The sequence below is a fragment of the Chinchilla lanigera genome, unplaced genomic scaffold (genome assembly GCF_000276665.1).
Source record: "Chinchilla lanigera isolate Chin_1 unplaced genomic scaffold, ChiLan1.0 scaffold00137, whole genome shotgun sequence".
In the NCBI taxonomy this organism is placed as follows: Eukaryota; Metazoa; Chordata; class Mammalia; order Rodentia; family Chinchillidae; genus Chinchilla; species Chinchilla lanigera.
In genome coordinates, this window is record NW_004955538.1 from 1,232,958 (window position 1) to 1,250,414 (window position 17,457).

The 17,457-nt window shown below is 42.9% G+C and overlaps 1 protein-coding gene across 1 annotated transcript in view; it reads left to right on the forward strand.

Moving 5' to 3' along the window:
• Nucleotides 1-553: 553 nt before the first annotated feature.
• The window catches only part of Ppp2r5c (protein phosphatase 2, regulatory subunit B', gamma), a gene marked incomplete at its 5' end in the record, with an annotated part of 130,446 nt that continues 113,542 nt past the window's right edge, over nucleotides 554-17,457 (forward strand). Inside the window, 1 exon segment of the mRNA XM_013507826.1 lies at nucleotides 554-619. Within this exon segment, the coding sequence (XP_013363280.1) occupies nucleotides 554-619 (66 nt within the window).

The window sequence follows — 17,457 nt, forward strand, 5'->3', positions numbered from 1 at the left end:
GTGTCGCGTTTGCTGGGGGGGGGGGGGGAGGCTCCAGTTGGGGCGCTGGCATTTCAGGATCGCTCTGAAGTCCACCTTCCTGAGGTTCAGGGCGAGAAGGAAGAGCTGCGAGGTGTCCCTTTCCGATGTCAAAAGCGGGATGTAAAATTGGGTTATCTGTATCTGCTTAAAGTTTCCTTTTTTTTTTTTCCCCCCCTCTCTTTTTTTTTTGTGGACAGGGTCTCTGTAGTTCAGGCTGCCCTTGAACTCTCTATGTAGTCCAGGCTGGCCTCGAAGTAATGCCCCTGCTCCATCCTCCCAAGTGCTGGGATTACAGGCGAACCACCAGCATGCCGGGCTTCTGTCTGCTTAAAGTTTTCAACCCAAATGCAGACGAAGAGAATGTGACAAGGGGTGGGGGTGTGTTAACACAAGACTGTTTTAAAGAGTACTCATAGATTTCCCGAGGGTATGGAAGCGCTACTCAAGTTTTATAAGCCAATTTTTGAAACTGTTTGGTGTTTAGAGGGCTAAAAATTGAGAAGACTTATTATTTTTGTTTGATGTTTCGCAGGATCCACCAAAAGCAGGGAAAAGCGGGAAAAGTTCAAAAGAAGGACCAGACGCACTGGAATCAGAGGTAACTATCCTCAAATATGTCCTGTTTCTCCATCAGCAGCTTTTCACTGGGATGAAAAATCAGAGTGATGAGACCCAGGGTCTTCCCAAGTGTTTCCCTACGGAAGACCTTTTGTGGGGCCTCCATTTGAGTTACTTGGGCATGTCACTTCGGAGAAAGTGTTTAACCACACCGCTGGTGTTCTAGAGTTCATTCCCCACTGCATACCTAGCAGGCCTCCAGTGTGGACTGGTCTTACAGGGCCTCTGGCTGGAGTTCTTGTTCCATTTTGCTTTAGGATCTTCTCCCCTTCTTTCTTTCCAAGCTGCCAGGTGGCTTTCTGTGTGGTTCTTTGTCTTCCTACCATCACCCGTGTTTTCCCTGGCGCAGTCTCTGCAGCTGGTGTCTTGGGCAAGCTCCTTTTTTGTGTTGATAACTGGTCCTTTAGCATTCTTCAAGCCAGTAGCTTTGGTATTGTTGGTGTATCTAGCTTGGGATTTTTTTGTACATTCTTCTGGTTCCTCTCCTCCACCCCCACCCCACTAGAGTGCAGACTTTTCGTGCTGCTTGAGGTTGGGCTTGTTGAGGAACAGCTGGCATGCTCAGTGAAGTGTGTGTCTACCTGGTGGAGTCAGCATTAGTCACCACTCCCCTCTGCCTCTTCTTCCTTGTGAATGATTGTTCTGGAACTGGAGCATCCGGGGCCAGGGCACCAAGCACTCCTGGGGCAGAGCTGGTGGGCCCTTCTGAAGCCATGGAGAGTCCAGAAGCTGTCTAACTTCGTGTCAGTTCTGCAGGCTGGATCGTAGAGGTTCCTGGCTTTACCACAAACGACATTAATTTGCGCATGTCAGAGCTCTTCCTGTAAGCCAAATTAGAGTGAGTTAAATTCTGCCTGGGAGACACAGTAGACTTTTTTTAGCTCCAGGTTATCTTTTCCTTGTCATGTGGTGTATTCTAAGCCTCCCTCCTCTGTAGCAGGTGGTTTATTCCAGCAAATCTGTTGCCCTCCCTATAGCAAAAAGCAGAAATCCAAAAGGTTCCTTAAATACCAATAGTTAGAATTTTTGTGCCAACCTTTCTCCACGCTTCCTTGACAGCAGACAATCAAGTTTTACTATGATATGCTTAGGTCTGATTTGCCCGCTTCCTGTGCCACCCTTCTGACAGTCTAGAGGAAATGCAGTCATTTGCAGGGGTGCATACTGTGTGCTTCCTTCCCTTTCGTTTGTTGCTCTTTCATTAAAACTAAGATTTCCTGATGCTCCCCAACCTCTCTTACTAATATACCTGCATCCTCTTACTGTTCATGTCACAGAAGAATAGCAATATGTGTGTTTTATTTATTCCTCTTTTAGCAGAAAGAACCTGGCAATAAGGAGGGAGAATGTTAAATTTCAACCTGAAAAATCCATCAGCAATGCCAGAACAGTCTTACTGTGAAAAATTTGTGTTTATAAGGAAGATAGGGGTCTTAGAATGTCAGTTGTGTAAGATCCGTAGGTGTGGCCTGCAGTGTCTGAGTGTGATGCCCCACTTGTCTTTTTGTATTTTTTCTAGTGCTACTGTGCCTAAGAGCTGGAGCCACAGAGCTTGAAATTACCACTGAAAAACACTGAAATGTTGGGCCCTTCACTGCTTCCTCATAAGGACACCAGAGGCAACATGGCATTTTAAGCAGGACACAGTTTCATTGTGTGAATTATTTTGCAGGAGTACAGACTGAGGCACTTTAGTTCATCTGACTTTGAGTCGACCCTTTCTCTTTGGTTGTCTCCCTCCTCTCAGTCTTCAGCTTGCTTCTTCTAGTTGCACCCACTTACCTAGCATGATTGACTCGTGCAGGTGACTTAAACCATCACTGCACACATTTCTCCTCTTCTGTATCGCAGTGTTACTCTGAACTGGAATATTTTAACCTGAACGTTTAGATAGGCTTGATACTCGATGTTGCATTTTAAGCCTGACATCTTGTCACCTTCACAAGCTGCCATTGCTTCTGTTACCCCCAGAACTCACCTCTGAGCAAAGACCGTTACCTCATTGAGTTTCACAGCCTGAGGGGCCATGCAGGGCAGCTCTTCATCCAGGACCAAACAGCCAGAAGGTTTGGGAAATAATCCCAGCCAAAAAAGCATTCAAGAACTTGGCCTGTGTCTGATCTAACCCTCCTTCAGATGTGTGGAGGGTTCTTGTAATGGAACCCTTGTAGCCTGGCAGAAGACAAGGCAGCAAATGGCTCACAGCACAGAACATTTTCTGGAACATTTGATGACATAGATTTTTTTTTCATAAGGAAGATAAAATCCCAAAGTAAGGGAGAGAGCGATACAATGGCAAGTATTTTCAGCATTAGAGGTTAGAGAAGTATACTGATTCCTGCATTGCCCTGAAGGGTGTCACCTAGCTTGTGTGATTCTGCTTCCCCATCTCTAAAATGAGTTAGTGAGCATAAGGTTTGGCCACTTTTAACTTAGGCTCCACTGTTCTTAAGAATTTCCCCCCATAAGATGTAGGGCAGGATGTATCCTTCGGTGGAAAAACGTACTATTAAAGGTCAGAGCTGCTGCTGTGCACTTTGCCCTTACTATGGAAATTTCTACTTCTTGACTGACCTGTCAGTGCATTTTTCTTTTTTTCTCTTTCAAATAGAATGTTTAAATTTGATGTGTTGCTTACCCACATGTGTCCTGGAAATAAAAGCTTCTGTGCAGTATGTGCTGCTGGTTTATTTCATAGCACACCAGTAAGGAACAAGGCCATAACTGGGCCCCTGGTTCACTTGAAGTTGAAAAATGTGGAGACTAACAGAGGGGATGCATTTTTGAGCAGCTGCTCTCTGTAAAATTCAGATGTGGGGAAACATGATTAGGCACATTTTAGGAATATTCAGAATCTTAATAAATTGCTCTGAGATCCGAAAGTTGATATTGGAGGATCCGACCATAGGATGCTGTTGCCATATTGTTTTGTTCTGGTTTTGGTTGATTTTTTTTTTTTTTTAATTTGTACCATGTGCAAAGTTACATTTTAAAGTGTTAGTGCTTTTTGTAGAGTGGTTTGTTTTCAGTACATTGAAAGGGGTCTGAGTATTCTCTGGTCATGCACTTCACAGGTACAGCTCAGCTAAATTTTGTTTGACAGTCGCTGCAGCAACTCTTACATAACATCTGTTGCTGAAAGGAAAGCTGAATGGTCCTTTCCCACCTGGAAGCTTATTTTGACACGGTCCACCTTTAGAAATGACTTGTTTTCATCCGCAGTCCCTTTGCGCTCTGTGGCCGCAATCTGCTGGTGTCCTAGATTGAGGGAGGCTGAGAATTTCTCAGGTCATAGGGTGCTAGTTGGTGGAATAATTTTTTTACAAATTAAAGTGGAAAATGTAAAACTTTATTAGTCAAATATACCCTTGTTAACACAAAGGAGTTTTTTGTGAAACTGTCTCTTCAGAAGTACTTTCAACTGTGCTGTCTCTGGCGCAGGAGTTTTCTGAGTGGGAGGGGAGCGGAGGAAGTCACCTGGGGAGAGCAGTGCGGCAGCAGAGCAGCCTCGGGAAGACCCCACGCCCCTCCTGCCTTAGCCCAGCGCCACCGTTAGCGTCCACTGGGGCCTCCCAGGCCTCATTGCTCATCATTCTCTTCCCAGCTGTTCTCCATACAGCCCTCAGCTGCATCTGGTGAAATCCAGAGAGGACCAAAGAAATTGTACTTGAAAAGTCCTTTCTGAAACTCACATGCAGTCATCATGTAGGAAACGGAGCTGCCTGCTCTAGCTGCCACACTCTGCTCCTCCTTTGCCACCTCCCTGTGATCCTCACTCGGTGCTCAGGTGCTCAGGTCCGGGGAGCGCGGCAGCGCGGAGGAATCAGCTGCAGGTGGAGGTCGGGCGTCATTGGGCACACTGCCCTGAGTTAGCTGCCCGAGGGACCTCAGAAGCAGCTGGTTCTGCCCTAAGCTGCCCCCTTCTCTAGCTCGCACTCCTGTGCAGGTAGAATCTGCCGCGTAGCGGGGGAGGGGTTCCAGCTGCCCTTGAGGAGGAGCCGGGAGCCAGCGTGAGTCGATGTTTTCTCAGTCGTGGGTTGCAGAGGGGTTTCAGTGACGAGAGTCTCCGGTGTTTCCTTAGACCTCGGCAACCTGCGAGGGGTCAGGTTTGGCACAAGACTGTGCTTTATCCCGCGCATTTCCTGCTGCCGAGGGTGTTGGGCAGACTTCGTGCCCTGCTTCCTAAGAAGGCAGGCAGGCAGAGAAGAGCCCTGCAGAGAGGGCTGCTTCCCTCAGACTGTGTCATCTTCTTTTTCTCCACCTGGGGGAGTTGGAGAACGGGCCTAAAGTTCAAACTCCAGAAAAAGAGGATAAATTAGGCTTTCCTTCACCTTGTGTATGTCATTTTTAAAAACCAGATTTATGTTCATGGCCCTGAAGAACTTGTTTTCAGATGCTCTGTGCCTGTGGCCTTTCGTGCTGACCAAATGCTGTCTGCTTGGGCTGATACTGAAGTATCAGGACCCGCCCCAACGAGACGCAGACCGTTGCCACACTTGGTGATTTCATTGAAATCAAACTTGATGAAATGAAATGAGAATTTCAGTTCTTGGTGTAGTGGCCACATTTTGGGTTCTCTGTGGGCACAGTGGTGGCTGCTCTGATGCCCGCAGATACCCAGTGTATCCATCTCCCCAGAAAGTTGTGGCGGACAGAGCCGCCCTGTCGCCTAACAGGTTGTTTTCCAAAACCAAGTTTTGGAAAACAAACTTGGAAGTAGTCCAGGGTCTTCAAAGTTGCAATCCTCTTGCCTTAGCCTCTGAGTCCTGGAATTACAGGCATGTGCCACCAACCCTCATTTTTCAGCTAAGTGGCCTTTCCCCTGGACACACCAAGCTCACTTCTGTCCCAGGGCCTCAGCACCAGCTGCTGTTTTCCTTTGGAAAACAAGTTGTTTTCCAAAACCAACTTTAACATCAGTGTATTTAACTTTATTAGCCACCGCTGTGCCTAATACAGAATATCCAATTTCTGGTTAAATTTAGAGGGGGTGAAGTTATGTAACTTGGAAAAGCGGAAGTAGGTAAAATGGAGAAGAGGAAGGTGGGAAGAAAAGGGAGGACGCTGGTGAGAGAGACGAGGGTGTTTCTCCCTCTGGGTCTGTGCTGGCCCACCCATGTGTGCATGTGAGGAAAGGGGCCTTGGGATCCAAGAGACTCCCCCCTCCTTCCAGTCGTCCCTTTGGCAGTTTCTCTTACGTATTTATTTTTGGATCAAAACACATACTCATTAAAAAATAAAGTAGTACAAAATTACACAGCACCACCCTTGCACTTACGACTGCCTCTGATACTTAGGGACCTTATCACCAGGAGGTGAGGTCCCATTGGGACCTGAATGTCCACAGGGGGTCTCTGGACTGTTTTGATGTCACCCCCCCCCCCCGCTGGATTCCACTGGAGACAAAGTCCCCTGGAGAGGGTGGCTCTGGATACAGATGCCCTTCCTGCTGACTGGGGGTGTACCCTGTTCCAGGTGACCCAGCAGGTACCTTCTGAGGCTCAGCACCAGAGAGCAGAGTCGCCTTCAGTGAGGGCACACAAGCTGCGTCACCTAGTGACAACTGGCCTGACGTGTTTCCAGGCAGCTCTGATACCATCTCTGGCAGCCTCTGTGCTTCAGGTGGCACAGACATGACGTTCAGTGTCACTGTCATTTCATTGAATGTCGAAGATTGAGTAGTGCAAAGCCCTGGGGACGTGCATTCCAGCCTGAGACAGCAGCTGGTGCTGAGGCCCTGGGACAGAAGTGAGCTTGGTGTGTCCAGGGGAAAGGCCACTTAGCTGAAAAAATGAGGGTTGGTGGCACATGCCTGTAATTCCAGGACTCAGAGGCTAAGGCAAGAGGATTGCAACTTTGAAGACCCTGGACTACTTCCTTGGGGAGACCCTGTCTCATAGTTAAAAACAAATGAAAGGCAGAGGATGTGGCTTGGTATGAAAGCCCTGGGTTTGTCACCACTACCACAAAAAAAAAAAAAAAAAAAAAAAACCCACGAGTAGGGAGTGGGAAGATGAAGTTGGAGGGGTGGGCCCAGCAGAATTAGGGAAGCTCTCGTCGGCCGCTGTTGGCAGGGTTTTGGATTTGTATCCTGTGTATGAAGTGTTTGACTCAGAGACATGAGGTGATCCTACCTAAGTATTTGCAAAGACCTCGCTGGCGGCTGTGGAGGAATAGAAGGGCAGGGGTGGAACAGGGAGACCAGCTAGAAGACTGCTCTCCCAGCCAGTTGATGGCACACACCCGTGATCCCAACACTCAGGGAAGCTGAGGGCAGGAGGATCACAAGTTTGAGCCCAGCCTGGGCAAGGTAGCAACTTAGTGAGGCCCACTATCAAAGCTGGGGACGTGGCTCAGGGCAGAGGTTCTGGGATCAGTCCCCTGTACCACAAAAAAGAGAAGGAAGAAGGGGGCTGCTTTCTCAGACGTTTCTCTACTCACACTCAAGGGTGAGGCACCAGCACACCCCCTGTGGGCTCTGCACTTGGGGTCAGCTCACTGCTCCCTCTAGGGCCTCAGTGGACCTGCTTCTGAGACCTTCCGCTCCTAAGGGCCAGAATGCGGAATGCTTTGCCCTCAGTGTGGGCTCCTTGGTCTCCCTCCACAGTTCGGTCTCTTATACACACCCCACTCAGCAGTGTTCTGCAGAGGTGGCCCCAGGGAGAAGGTGGCTGTGGAGAGAGGAGTGTCCCGCAAACGTAATGTCCTCCTCACTCCTCCTGCATCAGGTTCCACGCTGGCCTGGGGGTGGGAGATTGCAGGTCACACCCCCACCCCAGGGAGGGAGGCTTGGGGATTAGAGTCCGCATGCTGTGCACCAGTGACTCCTCCTCCTTCCTGGTCTCTTGTCATCACTGGGACCGGCTCAGAGGTCTGCTGATAAGTGCAAGTTCATGGCTGACCTCCAGCGGGGAAGTCACTCCTGTTCTTCCTATCTTTCCACCTCTCAGCCAGGAAATGTTGGTCTGAAAAAACTTTAGGCCCTGGAAAGGAAGGGCTGAATACTCTAGGCTTTGTAGGGCTTCACATATTTGCACAGTCTCTATCCCAGCACCTCAGCTCCTCTTTTGTAGTAAGAAAGCAGGCTTAGATGATCGTAAACAGATAGGTGTTATGTTCCAGTAAAACTTTATTTATAAGACAAGCAGGGGCCGGATGTGGCCCGGGGGCTGTAGCTTCCCAGTCTGGTCTGTGAGAATCTACCTGAGGGTCACCACTTAGATAAGTGCATGTTGCCCTCAGGGTGTGACCTTGGGAACCTGAAACCAGCAGTGGCCAGCTCAGTGAGAGACACCCTTCATGATGGACTCCATTCATGAGCTAGAAACTATTTTGAAAGGCCATTGACTTAGCCGCCCAGCTGAACAATACACATCTTATATCTGGTTGTGAATATTTAAAATTGCGGTGTTTGAATGAGGGGGAAAGCTGCTTGTTTAGGGTAGTAATCCCTTGTATGGTAAAACCTCTAGGAGGGAGGCTTTGTCACCGAGCCAGTCGCCTGTTTGGCTGTTTCAGTGAATAATTTCCAAGTACAGAGATTAGCAAACACTCATGTATTCACTGCTCAGATTTCTTTTCACTCCACATTTACAGGGGATGCTGTTGCCTGGCTAGATAGGAGGTCATGGGGCCCAGAGTGACCACCAGGCACCGGGACATTCAGGCTTGATATGTCTCACATTGGAAACTGCACGCCTTCTTGCTTTCTGTCCTGGGGCATGCAGCCGTGCTCCACAGCTGTGGGCGGACTTGAGCAGGCAGTGCGGGCCAGGCCTAGGGACGGCACTCTAGCTCTCCAGCTTGGTCACGTAACCCCATAGGGCTGGCATCTCTCCCCCGCTCCCCACAGGAACTGACCACTTCTCCTTCCCTCTCCTCAAGGATATACACACACACGTACACACACACACACAGACTCCAGCATCCCAGAGCTTAGGGGCAGGTATTCTTCAGTCAAGAGGTCCTGAGAACGGCAGGAGAGGGGACAGCTTCTTTTGACTATTTAGCCTCCATTGGAGTAGCCACCAAGAGCCTCAGACACACCTGAGAGGCTTGCAGTCCTCCAGATGGGGCTGTATGCTCACCAGGGACCTGCAGGCCCACTGACGTGCAGTGACTCCGGGTGAAGAGGAGGATAGCTGTGTGGGTTCACACAGAATGCTGCACTTGATAAGTACTTTCTCAGCATCAAGCCATAGGTAGGAGGGTAAGAAAAGCCTCTGGCATCTTTCACCTCACTGAATGAATAGATGAAAATAAAGCTACTGTAGTCTGCATTCCGGCAGAGTGACAGAGAAGGAAGAATTAAGTCATGTATGTATGCATGCATGCATGCACAGTACTGGGGTGTAAACCAGAGCCTTACCCTGAGCTACATCCCCAGCCCTTCCTATTTTATTTCTTTAACTTTGGGACAGGGTTTTGCTAAATTGCTCAAGCTGGCCTTGAGCTTGAGATCCTCTTGTCTCAGCCTCCTAGGTAGCTGTGATTACATGTGTCACCCTGTCCAGCATTCAAGTCTTTTTTTAAAAAAAGATTTACTCATGTCAGGTGGCTAAACAGTATGATATTTCTTGAAAAATACTACTTTTAAGATCAAGATCTGGTTTTTACTTTATGAGTAGACTCCTAAGCAGCAGCAGCACACCTGTCATTTCTCACTGAATGTTCCACTGGCATTCATGTCCCCTCCATGTCGGAGAGCAGTGACTTCTCCCATCAGAGGCCTCACTGGTGGTGTTTGTAATGGCAACCCTAAAAGGGTCACAGTGGTCAGTCACGCAGCCATCACCACAACCAAGTTCCACAGCGTCGCCTCAGCCCTGAATGAAGCTCTGTATCCAGGAAGCAGTCACAGGCCCGGCCCCTGTTGTCCTCTAGTCTGCCCCCAATGGATTTGCCCTTTCTTCACGTTTCGGATGCATGGGATTGTGTCATGCGTGGCCTTTGGGTCTTTCCCTTGGTGTTGTGTTGTCAAGGCTCACCCGTGCTGTAACCCACATGAGTGCTTCATTCCTCTTTGTGGCTGCAGTGTGAGACACATTTTATTTCATCAGCTGACAGGTATCTGGGTTGGTTCCAGCTATTATGAATAGTGCTACTGTAGATATTTGTGTACACTTCTTCATCTGAACACCTGTTTTCAGTTTTCAGTTCTTTCGGGTACATATCTGGGACTGGGACTACTGGATCATGTGGGGATTGTTTAACTTACTGAAGACCTGAACAGTTTGCCACAGCTTCTGTCCCAGTTTATGAATCCACCAGCAGTGCACAGGGTTCTAGTTTCTCCACATCCTTTCTAATGATCATTATTTTTCATTTTTTTTAAAGGCAGATATACACCATTTTTATTTTAAAGAGAAAAAAAGAAAAAAAAACAATTAAAAATACAGAATTTCAAAACAAGGAAATAGGAGGTTAGCAAATATTAATATATTGCGTATTGTTAGCTTTGAAGTAGTTGCTCAGATTATAAGATACAGGCATGCGTAACTGATCAGAGAATATAAGCACAAACCATTTTTCTCAGTTAACTAAGTCAGTAATGAAACTATCTTATCTATATGTATATTTCCTTTTCCCTTCTTTTCTTCTTTTACCCACCCCAGTTCTTTCTTTTTGAGCAGTTTCTTTCCCTTTCACAATATCTATTGTAGATTTTGGGTTTTATTTAATTTTTCACTTTCTTACACTAGGGAAACAGTACAATGTTTACACATAGGAGTCTGATTTATTTCACTTATGAGTATGGTCTCTAGTTGCATCCATTTACCTATAAAAGCCTCAAGTTTGTCCTTCTTTATAGCTGCTTAGTACTCCATTATGTAAAAATACCCCATCTTTTTAATCTGTTCCTCAGTCGATGGGCATTTGGGTTGTTTCGAAGATTTAGCTACAACAAATTGTGCTGCTATAAACATAGGTGCACATATATTGCTGGAGTATGATGTTTTTAAATCTTCTGGGAAAATACCCAGAAGGCATAGCTGGGTCAGATGGGTTCTCTAATCCTAGTTTTTTGAGGAATCTTCAGTGATTTCAACAGTGACTGTACCAGTCTGCACTCCCACCAACAGTTGAGAAGGGTTCCTTTTTCCCACAGCCCCTCCAGCATTTGTTATTGGTTGATTTCTTGATGATAGCCATTCTTTCTGGAGTGAGATGGAATGTTGTTTTCATTTGTATTTCTCGAATGACCAATGATGTTGAACATTTTTTCATATATTTATTTGCCATTTGTATTTCTTCATCTGAGAAGTGTATATTCATCTCAGATGCCCATTTTTGGATTGGGTCTTTGAATTTGGGGGGCCTAATTTTTTTTTCAATTTTTTATATGTTCTGGATAGAAGTCCTTTGTCTAAGGGACAGTTGACTAAAATTTTTTCCCATTCTGTGGGGTTTTTCGCTCTGTTGGTGATTTCTTTTGATGTGCAAAAACTTCTTAATAAGATATGATCCCAGTTATTGATTCTTTGAAGTATTTCCCATGTAGTTTGATTTTTGTTCGTGAACTCTCTGCCTACCCCTATGTCTTCAAGATTTCTACCTGCTTTCTCTTCCAGTAGATTTAGTGTTTAATCCATTTTGACTTTAGTTTAGTGCATGGTGATAGACATGGGTCTCGTTTTAGTCTTTGGCATGTGGAGAGCCAGTTTTCTCAGCACTATTTATTAAAGAGGCTATCTTTCTTCTAATGAACATGTTTTGCCCTTTTGTCAAAGATAAGGTGACTGAGTGTGTTTGTAGTGTGTCTACATCTTCTAATCTGCTCCACTGATCCTCAGGTCTATTTTTTTGCCAGTTATTTTTCATTTTAAAAACAAGGTAGTGCTGGTGGTTATGAAACAGTGTGTCGTAGTTTTTGTTTGCAGTTTCCTGATGGCTGACCGTGCTGAGAATCTTTTTGTGTGCCTGTTGGCCATTTCTGTATCTTATTTGGAAAGATTTCCATTTAAGTCTCTTGTCCACTTTTTAGTTAGGTTGCTTTTCTGTTATTGAGTTGTTGGAGTTCTTTTTGTATTCTGGATATAATTTGCAAATATTTTCTCCCATTCCGTAAGTTGTCCTTTCACTTTCTTGGTAATGGCCTTTCTTTTTAATTCAGAACAGTTTTTTAAATTTAGTTTTTTTATTAGTACGTGTTTGCAGTACGTAATGATTTCATTCAACGGAAATGGCCACACTTTTTCTATCCCCCTCGATCCCCATTTGTTTGGTTTTTTGGCCAGCATCAGATTTATTTATTTTACTTTATAAGTCTTTATCAAGTTAATTACCATAAACACAGATTAACAGCCAGACTAACAGCCAAAAGAATATATAAAACATGTAAGACTGTTATAGCAAATCAAGGGTACACTTATGGATACATTGGCCATGCTGGTTTATGATAACCTTTTTTTCCTCTCTCCTTTTTTTCCCTATTGTCTGTCTTTTCTTTGCACTTTATTTATATATTGGGTTTCTCATATAGGAGCGACAGTTCATTATTTAAGCTTGTGTGTCTGGTTCCTTTCACTTAGTGTTATGGTCTCAGGGTGTACACATTTTCCCACAAATGACTCAAGTTTATCCTTTTTTAGGGTAGAATAGTACTCTGTGTGTATAAATAGCACATTTTCTTTATGCACTCATCTGTTGGTGGATATATAGGCTGCTTCCAAGATTTAGCTATTGTGATTCGTGCTGCTATGAGTGTACATGGATCATTGTAATACAATGTCTTTAACTCTCAGAAAGGCACCCAGAATAGGAAGAGCTGGGTCAAATAGAATTTCTATTTTTTGTTTTCTGAGGAATCTCCATACTGGTTTCCATAGTGGTTGTACCAGTTTACACTCCCACCAACAATAAAGAAGGATTTCTTTTTCCCCACAGCCTCTGTAGCCTTTGTTACTGTTTGATCTCTTGATGGTGTCAATTCCTTTTGGACAAGAGAAAAAAATAAAAGGAAGTTAAATTATTATTTTCAGGTGATGTGATCCTCTACATATAAGACCCCCAAACTCCACCAAAAGACTCCTAGAAATAATAATCAAATTCAGGAGAATAGCAGGATACAAAGTGAAAACTCAAAAATCAGTAGTGTTTCTGTACATCAGTAATAAATTCACTAAGAGAAATTAGGGAGACAGTGCCTTTCACAGTCACATCAAGGAAAGTGAAATACTTAGGAATTAACCTAACCAAGTCAGTGTAAGACCTCTACAATGAAAACTACAGTCCTCTGAAAAAGGAGATCAAACAGGGGGTCAGAAAATGGAAAGATAACCTGTTCCTGGATAGCGAGAACCAATACAGTCAAAAACGGCCATACTTCCAGAATTGTTACACAGACTTAATGCAATCCCAATCAAAACATTAATAGTATTTCTCACAGTGCTAAAGAAAGCAATTCTCAGACTCACATGGAACCAGAAGAAACCTAGAATAGCAAAAGGAATTCTGGGAACAAGGGCAAGGCAGGGGCATCGCAATCCTGGGCCTCAGTTATAATGCAGAGCTACAGTGAAAAAGCAGCATGGTATTGGCAAATGAGCAGACTTGTGGGTCGATGGGATTGAACAGAGCATGCAGACATACCTCCAGGGACAGCCTCCTTATCTTCTGTCATCTGAAAATAATGACAGCTTAACTCCCTTTTATTTCTTTCTCTTGTCCAGTTGCTCTGGATAATAGTTTGAGAACCACACTGAACAAGAGTGGTGATAGCAGACATCCTTGTCTTGTTTCTGATAGTAGGAGGGAAAGCTCACGTTCAGTATAATGATGTTGGCTGTTGGTTTGTTGTAAATAGCCTTTATCAGACTGAGATAAAGACCTTCTGTAACTGTCTTCTTCAAGATTTTCATCATGGATGGATGTTGGATTTTGTCAAATGCTTTTTCTGAATTATTGAAATAATCATGTGATTTCTGTTCCTGTTTATGTCGTGTGTTGCATTTATTGGTTTGCATATGTTGCACCATACTTGCATCCCTGAAATGAATCCTACTTAGTGATGTTGTATGATATTTTCCATGATTTGCTGTATTCTACTTGCCAGTATCTTACTGAAGATTTTTGCATCCATGTTCATTAAAGAGATTGACCTGTAGTTGTCTTCTTTGGTTGGATCCTTTTCTGGCTTTGGAATCATGGTAATGATTGCATCCAGATGTGACTTTGGAAGTACTACTTCCCTTTTGAGTTCATTAACTATTTGAGGAGTATTGGCATTAGATTTTCACTAAAGTTCTTGTAGAATTTGGCAGTGAATCCATGAGGACCTTAGCTTTTCTTAGTAGTTTTTAATCCCTTCTTCAATTTCATTGCCTGTTATTGGATTATTAAGGATTTTTATATCCTCTTAATTTAGTTTGGTATTTCATATGTATCTAAGAATATATTTCTTCTGAATTTTCCATTTTATTAGCATGCAGGTTCTCACAGTAGTTACCAGTGATCTGCTGGCTTTCAACAAAATCCATCATGAGTTTGCCTTTGTCATTTCTAATTGCATGAGTTTCGGTCTTTTCTTTCCTTATTTTGGTAAAATTGGGTAAGAATTTTCTAGTTTGTCTTTCAAAGAACTAGAGTCATTGATTCTTTGTATTTTTTTACTCTCAATTTCATTAATTTCTGATCTGATCTTTATAATTTCCTTCCTTATACTAGCTTTGGATTTAGATTTTTTTTTTTTTTCTAGGATCTTGAGGTGCATCATTAGGTTATTTATTTGAACTTGCCCAGTTTTGGGGGGTATTAGGGTTTGTTGTTGCAGCTGCTGTTTTCTGGTTTTGGGGGTTTGAGAGGGTTTTTTGTTTTGTTTTGCTGTTTTGAGACAGGATCTCGCTATGTAGTACAACCGGTTTTGAACTCACCATGAAGCCCGGGCTGGTCTTTAACGTATGGCAATCCTCCTGTGCTGAATTACAGACCTGCCCGACCAGGCCCAGCATGCCATTTTCTGGCATGGGAATTCAGACACTGTAAACTTCCCTCTTGGGACTGTTTTCATTGTGCTTCATAGGTTCCAGTATGTGGTACTGTCATTATTGTTTGATTGTAGGAGCTGCCTAATTTCTTCTTCATTTCATTTGTGACCAGTTGATTATTTGAAGAGGGTATTGTTTAATTTCCATGTGTTTGCATAGTTTCTGTGGTTTCTTTTGTCATTGATTTCTAGTTTCATTGCACTATGATCTGATAACATACATAGAATAATTTTGATTCTTGTCGTCAAGCATGCTTTATGGACTAGCAGGTGGTCTATTTTGGAGAACATGCCTTGTGCTGCCAAAAAGAATTTGTATTCTGTTACTGTTGGGTAAGACACTCTGTAGATACATACTAAGGCCATTTGCTTGAAGGTTTGGTTGAACTCTGGGTTTCTTTGTTGATTTTTTTGTCTAGTTGATCTATCCACTTGTGACGGTGGGATATTGAGATCCCGCAGTACAATTTTATTGGTGTTTATCTGACATTTTGTGTCCGTTAGTGATTGTTTCATGAAGTTGACCATGCCAGTATTTGGTGTATATATGTTTATAATTGTTATCTTTTCCTTTAAGAAAAAATCATCACTAACTACAATCAAAAAGAGAAAAAACAAATAAATTACAAGGAGAAAAAAATGGTTATCTCTTTCTGTTGAATTGTTCCCTTAACCAATATGTAGTGACCGTCTTTGTCTCTCCTGCTCAGTCATGGCTTGAAATCTGCATTGTCTAAAATGAGAATAGCTACTCCTGCTTTCTTCTGGGTTCCTGTTATATGGAATACTTTTTTTATTCTTTGATTTTTAATCTGTGAATTTCTTTTTGAATTAAATGTGCTTCTCATATTCTGCATATTGTTAGGTTTTGTTTCTTCATCCAGTATGCCTATCTGTATCTCTTTATTGGGGAATGTGTCTTTTTATTGGGGAATTCACATTGAGAATTATTACTGAGAGGTATTGACTTATTCCTGTCATTGCATTATTTTCCTGTTGCTGATTTTTTTCTTCTTTTTCTTTTGTTTTGTTGCTCATCCTGCTGCATATATTCATTGTTTTTTTACTTACTGGCATTGTTGGCTTCATTGTGTCTTTCTGGGATATCTTTGAAAATTTTTTGTAATGCTGATTTGGTGATTATGAATTTCTTGCAATAATAACCAACATGATCCAAAATCTTTCAGAATTCCATATAACAAGGTGTTCCTTGTCATAGAAATACCTTACTTCTCCATCAGTTTTGAAGAAATGTTTTGTAAGATACATAAGTCAGGATTGGAAGTTATCTTGTAGGGCTTGAAACACTTCAAGCTCTCCTAGAGCCTCTAAAGTTTGTGTTGAGAAGTCTGCTGTAATTCTAAAGTGTTTTCCTTTATATATGATTCATTACCTTGATCTAACAGTGGTTGTTAGCTATTTAACATCAGATGATGGAAACCTAATCACAGCCACCTAGCAGGAAGACATATGAATTAGGGCCCCATCAGGAAGATGTTAAGATTTTGTCCCTTTGATGGACTTCTGGTATTTTGAGTATAATGTGGTATGAAGAGGCTCTCTTCTGGTCATGGCATATTTGGAATTCCATATTCCTCACTTATCTGTATGTTTATTTCCTTTCCTATATTTGCAGTTTTCTGCCTTTATTTCTGTGAATAGGTTTTTTATGCCATTTATGCTGTCTTTTGATTTTTCACTTATTCTTATTACTCTTAGATTAGTCTTCTTTGCATCATTTAGCAGCTGTTAGATCCATTTTTCATATTTTCTTAGTGCCTTTAAGTTATCTTTGAGTAGCTGGCCTTTGAAGGCATTATTGTCTTCTAGTTCTAAAATTTTCTGTACTCAAACTGGTCACTTCTGCTACCCATACTTTGAATATAATTTTTAATCTCCTGGATTTCTGATTGAAACCTTTTCATGGACTCTTCTGCTTTGTATTACTTTGCATTATTACATGGACTTTCATGTTTTGTATTATTTTGTTTACCTCAGCTAGCTTTTTATTAGTGTCTTCTGAAAGATTCTGGATCATGTTGGTTATTATTGCATTATCTATTTAGTTACATCTTTTTTAATCCTCCTGAGTGCCTCTTTGATCTATTTGTCCTGTTTTGTCCTTTTGAATAATTCGGGTGTGTGCCTTACACTGTCTTCCCCCTTGATGCTTCCCTGGATTGGCTTCAAGGGAGTTGAGAATTTTGGGAGGTATTTTGCTGCCTTGTCTTCTCATGTTTCCATTTGTTTGTTTGGTTGGTTGTTTTGTGCTGAGGTTTGCAGGCACTTACATTTTAAAGACTTTGTTGCTAGAATAGAAATCTCTTCAGTGGCTTCTCAGAGACATGTTTTGAGCATGACTAACTATATATAGTCCTTTGCCTCAACCCCAAGATCCAGCCATGTTGGGTAATTCGGGAGGAGAGGATGCAGTGTAATTAGCCCAATATGAGTTCTCTGAGAATGTACGCTAGTATTGTTAATGTCACAAAAGTAATTTGAGTAATGATTTACAGAGAAATAGCAACAATTACCCAATTCTGGTAATGTCAAGCAAATTGGCTACAGTGGAATCATCTAAGGCAAATTGGATATTAATATACCATAATAACTAGTTATGTACCACCCTTAACTTTAAAGAAGAAACCCACAATTACGGTGTAAACATTAAGACAACTCAGGTGTTGACTTACAGGAAATATGTACTAAATGTGATAGCTATATTTCTGCTAATGGTAGAAAAGAATTCAAGAGTAACTTTTATAGAAGTAACTATTGAAAGATTATTAAAGATAAAGGATTTGGGGACAGGAAAATGCAAGAAGAAAAATTTG